General features: G+C 42.1%; 1 protein-coding gene across 1 annotated transcript; it reads right to left on the bottom strand.

Moving 5' to 3' along the window:
* Positions 1–1,386: 1,386 nt before the first annotated feature.
* On the bottom strand, positions 1,387–4,263 carry LOC143856983 (uncharacterized). The gene is made up of 4 exons (XM_077367265.1): positions 3,300–4,263; positions 2,717–3,258; positions 1,620–2,291; positions 1,387–1,440 (listed from the first exon to the last, which is right to left on the bottom strand). Exons 1-4 carry the CDS (start codon positions 4,261–4,263, stop codon positions 1,387–1,389), a joined length of 2,232 nt encoding a protein of 743 aa, XP_077223380.1.
* Positions 4,264–5,273: the final 1,010 nt, after the last annotated feature.

The raw sequence follows: 5,273 nt of genomic DNA, 5'->3' as shown, positions 1-5,273 counted from the left end.
CATCCCTTCCGGCCATTTAAGACTACTTCACTGGGGCTTCTTTGGATTTTACGAAATTTAGTTATTATTTGCAGCTAAGATTAATTTAATCGAATCATCATTGCAAATGGGACATTAAGGTCTCTTTAGAAACCAATGAATATATCATTTCAAAGACGTCAAACCATTGATTATAACTGTCACTCGAAAATATTTATGTTCAACTTCAAAACAATTTGCATTTAAGATACCATGAAAGCTAGTCCTTGATTTGCTACTCGTTTTTACCGATCTTTTGGAGAGGAACTTATTTTTACAGACCTTTTGGAGAGGAACTTCTTCCCGAGTGTGAGTTACACGGATGGGGAGTACGCAAGGAGGCAATGGTTTTGGACCTGTTCCGGATCTTGGACAGTGATGTTTTTCTATTCCATTTTGGTGTGTTTGATATATGGTTCTCTCGTTCGTGAGAAAGTGTCTTTGGTCGTATGCGAAGAACCTGCCCGGTTTGGTGCTCATTTATACAGACATTTTTTTTTTTTTGAAATAGCGATATGCATTAATAAGAAAAAATAACAAGGGAGCACCCGAGAAGGGGCAACCCAAAGAACAAAAACAAGAAAGAAGAAACAGAGAAGAAGAAGAAAAGATACAATAAAAATAACAAGATTATATTATGGGGGAAGATGATCGAACCAGAGAATACTCTCCCTCCCAACTCCCTGCTTGGCTAACCCATCCGCCTTTTCGTTTGCCGACCTCCAAACGTGATTAAAGACAATAGCCGAACCTGCAACAAAATCCTCAATTTCATCAAATAACGCCAAAAATCTCCAAGGTGGAGCTACACCACGCTTCAACTACCGAATGACATTCAATGAATCCCCTTCAACAATGATATGGTCTAATACTTCTCTACTCAACTTCTTGATCCCAAAATAGGCAGCTTTAACTTCTGCCTCAGAAGAATCACACACCAATAGGACCAGAAAAAGCCCAAAGAATCTCACCAAACTCATCACGGCAAAGACCGCCACCCCCGCTGGACCCGGGTTTCCAAAACAAGCACCATCAAAGTTGATTTTCAACATTCCTAGCATCGGAGGCTCCCATCCTTGGACTATGTTAATTTTCCTCTCAGTACTAAAGCACACTTCCCTCCAATGTTCCCAAAGATCAAAGGCCGATACAAAAAGAAAGGATGGAAGACATCTAACCCATGATATGACCAATGCTATAATCCGCATGTACAAATAATAAGGTGATTTGGCCAAACCCTCAAACACCCTAGAGTTTCTTTCCTTCCAAACCACCTACCACGTAGCTAGCAAACACACATTCCACAATAATTTTCCTCTCTCTTTCCATGGCATAAACCCCCACATACTCAAAAGATTCTGAATAGTTCTAGGGAAGACCCAAGTGATTCCAAACCTCAGAAAGATACATCTCCATATGATCCTGGTGAAAGAACAGTGCATGAACAAATGATCCACAGATTCCCCATCATTAAGACAAAGAGGGCAGTGATCAATTAGCAACAACCCACGGTTTCTCAAGAAGTTAATGGTTTGTATCCTTTGACGACAAACGGCCCAGCCGAAGATACTAACCCGAGGTGGGCAATGAAAATTCCATACCTTTGCAGAAAATGCAGGAACAGAAGGAGGCATCAAACCATTATAAAAAGATTTGACAGAGAAAATGCCGGATGATTCCACTGTCCATATTCTTTTGTCTTGACCCCCACGTTTTACATAGCACTTATTAAGGAGCCGCCGCAACCGAGATTCATCCTCACTTTCCCACTCAAAAAGGATTCTTCTAAAGGTAGGACACCATATCAACTTACCACCACTACGATCAAAACATTCACAAACGAAGGCTTCTTTGTTAACAGCCACCCGATACAGCCTAGGAAACAAGATCCTTAACTGCTCCTCTTCACACCACACATCACTCCAAAACTTAATTCTATCACCACCATAGACCCTGAACCTCACCTTTAGATTAAAGGAGCAAGCAAATTTCAAGATATCTCTCCACGCAGTCAACCTCTTTTTCTTATATTCGTCATTTGATTCCCACCCACCCAGAATACAGCCATACTTACTACAAATCACCTTAGCCCATAAATTAGACTGCTCTTCCCCAAATCTCCACAACCATTTTCCCAATAAGGCATGGTTAACCTCCCTAAACCTCCTAATGCCGAAACCTCCAAACTTTATAGGTACACATACATCGCTCCAGTTCACCAAAGAGATGCCTTTCTTCTCCTCATTTCCACCCCACAAAAATCTACGCTGGATCTGTTCAATACGCAAGGCAACACTAACCGGGCACATAAAAAGAGACATAAAATATATAGGCAAATTGGCCAATAGAGCCTTAATCAATACCAACCTACCTCCCCTAGACACAATATTTCTCTTCCAAGTATCCAACCTTCTCCCAATCTTCTCAATTATCGGTTCCCAAACAGTTTTATCGGGTTTACTAAAGGTAAACCAAGATAAGAAGCAGGAAGGTAATCAAGATCACACCCTAAAATTCCGGCCATCTCTAAAGCCTCAGCCGAGGGAATATTTAGGGCATACATTTTAGACTTGTGAAAATTTGATCTTTGACCAGAGATAAGTTCGTAACATCTTAAAGTAGCTTTCAAATTGAGCACTTGATCCTTATGAGGTTCACAAAATAAAAGGGTGTCGTCCGCAAATTGTAAGTGAGATACCTCTACATTATCACCCCCTATTTTAAAACCCTTAAACATCTCCAGACTGCTACCTTTAGCCAGCAATCTACTAAGAATTTCGGCCATAATTACAAACAAGAAAGGGGATAATGGATCCCCTTGCCTAAGACCCCAGGAGGATTTGAAAAAACCTTTGGGAGACCCATTGATCAGAACCGAGAACCACGCCGAGGATAAGCACATCCTAATCCATTGGCTCCATCTTCCCCCAAACCCCATTATATCGAGTAACATATCTAAACACTCCCACTCCACCCTATCATATGCTTTTTCCATGTCCAATTTACACAAGATCCCTTTCAACCCAAGCCTACGATAATAATCAATAGCCTCATTCGCAATGAGGGAACAATCCAAAATTTGTCTTTTGGCCACAAAGGCACATTGACTATCAGAGATAATCATAGGGAGCACTCTTTTAAGGCGCTCCGCTAACACCTTAGCTAAGATCTTATACAAACATCCCACAAGACTAATAGGTTGAAAATCAGAAACCTTGGAAGCCCCCACAACCTTTGGAACTAGAGTAATAAAAGTAGCCCCAGCTTGTCTAACACCATACCTTGATGGAATTCCCTAAAGAAACCTACTATATCTTCCTTCACATATGGCCAACATGCTTGGAAGAATGCCAAACAAAAACCATCCGGCCCAGGAGCCTTATCTTTACCCAAGGAGAAAACCACCCTCTCAATTTCCTCCTCCTCAAAAGGCTTCTCCAAAACTCTGCATTGATCCTCGTCTAGGCGCTTAAAAACCAACTCCTCCGGAGTCGGTCTTAAAGAACCATCCGACGAGTACAATTTCTTATAAAATTCCAAGATCACCCCAGTGATCTCATCCTTATCTGTGATCTTTTCACCCTTAGCCTCCAAGAACTCAATCCTATTACCCCTCCTCCTAACACTAGCCATGGCATGAAAATATGCCGTGTTCTTATCCCCCTCCTTTAGCCATTTAACTCTCGACTTTTGTCTCCTGGATATTTTCTCATGCAGTAGTATACCATTGTGCTCCGCCTTAATTCTACCCAACTCCTCTCTCAAGTTGCTGTTCCCATTTCCCTCACCCTCAAGAAAATTTATTTCCCCTATCCTACTCTCCAACCATCTCAAACGATTTTGATCGAAGGCTCTTTTCTCTTTTACCCATTCCCGCAACTTTTTCTTCACAAATCTGAGCTTACGACCTATTACCACATCTGAAGGCCCTTCCGATTTAATGAAACTCCACCATTCCCCCAACCTTTCCTCCATACGAGGAGCTTGCAACCATGCAATCTCAAATCTAAACGGAGGAGGACCCCAAGATTCAAGCCTAGGATCTAAAAGAATAGGGCAATGATCGGACACCGAGTGAATCAGGGATCTTTGATACACATCAGGAACCAGATTCGACCGACCGGGACATATAAGAAACCGATCAATCCTGCTCTGACTCTCGCCTCTATTCCAAGTAAAACGAGCCCCAGCCAACGGAAGATCAACTAACTCATGGTTAGCAATGAAATCATCAAATGCTACCATGTTTCTTGTTGTTCTCCTACAACCGCTTCTTTCACCTACGAATCTAATCTCATTAAAGTCTCCTCCTATGCACCATGGAAAGACCCACCGGTCCCGAACCACATTTAATTCCTCCCAAAACCTTCTCTTTTCCACCCTTAAGGAAGGCCCATAAGCCCCAGTGAAAACAACCTTTGATGCATCCTCCACCCGCCGGAGGACAACGGAAAGTGAATGATTTCCTATCCATTCTTCCACACTTATCCAACACAGCTCATCCCATGCTACAAGAATACCCCTCGAGGCCCCATTGGAACCCACATACGAGAAACTCCAATCCCCCCCTAACCCCAAGACTCTTCAAGGTAAACCTATCTATTACTTCTAGTTTTGTTTCCAAAATGCATATCAGAGTTGGTTTTACTTTTCTAACAAGGTCTTTGATTTGGGCCCGTTTTGCCAGGGCCCCCAATCCATTAATGTTCCATGAGAGAATCTTCATAATGAAACAATTTTGATGAATTTCCTCCCCTTTCTTCCACTCAACTTCTTGGCAGATGGAGAGACCAACACCTCCACCTCACTCGTTTTCCCTTCGTAATTTATCTCAGATTTCAATCTCGCTAACTCCCTAAGCGACTTCTTAGAACACTCAGCAAAACTAGACTTCCTTGACTCATCCCCCTCCACCTCTCTAATTTCAACCGACTTTATCATCTCACGGTAATTTTCCACCGGGCCTCTATACTTCACTCCTAATTTTTTACTTACCTCGATAGTATGATCTACCATTCTATCCACCTCTCTAGCCCTCTTTTCTTCAATTAACCCTACACTACTCTCCAACCCTCCCACAGAAACACCCCTAATCAGGGAACAAGAATAAGGATCCCTTAACGGATGTTCCAAATCAAGTGCTATGCTTCTAGTGTAAGCGCTATTTAAATCAGAATATGGTAATGGAATTCCCGGATTTAATCTGTCAACACATTCATAAGGCCTCTATAGCCCAAATCAGTTCTCTGCACATC

Source organism: Tasmannia lanceolata, unplaced genomic scaffold (genome assembly GCF_043159265.1).
Source record: "Tasmannia lanceolata isolate RefF3 unplaced genomic scaffold, GAP_Taslan_0.1 ptg000024l, whole genome shotgun sequence".
Classification (NCBI taxonomy): domain Eukaryota; kingdom Viridiplantae; phylum Streptophyta; class Magnoliopsida; order Canellales; family Winteraceae; genus Tasmannia; species Tasmannia lanceolata.
The sequence above is the reverse complement of the archived record's forward strand: the minus strand, read 5'-3'. Positions and strand labels throughout refer to the sequence as shown.

Bases quoted from the DNA above. Each gene is read 5' to 3' on its own strand.
- LOC143856983 (XM_077367265.1), bottom strand. From the start codon at position 4,263: ATGGTAGCATTTGATGATTTCATTGCTAACCATGAGTTAGTTGATCTT. The intron at 3,259-3,299 runs GTATGGTGTTAG...TTATTACTCTAG, and splicing joins CTTTAGGGAATTCCATCAAG to TTCCAAAGGTTGTGGGGGCT. The intron at 1,441-1,619 runs GTATGGAATTTT...TTCTTTCACCAG, and splicing joins TTCCTGCATTTTCTGCAAAG to GATCATATGGAGATGTATCT.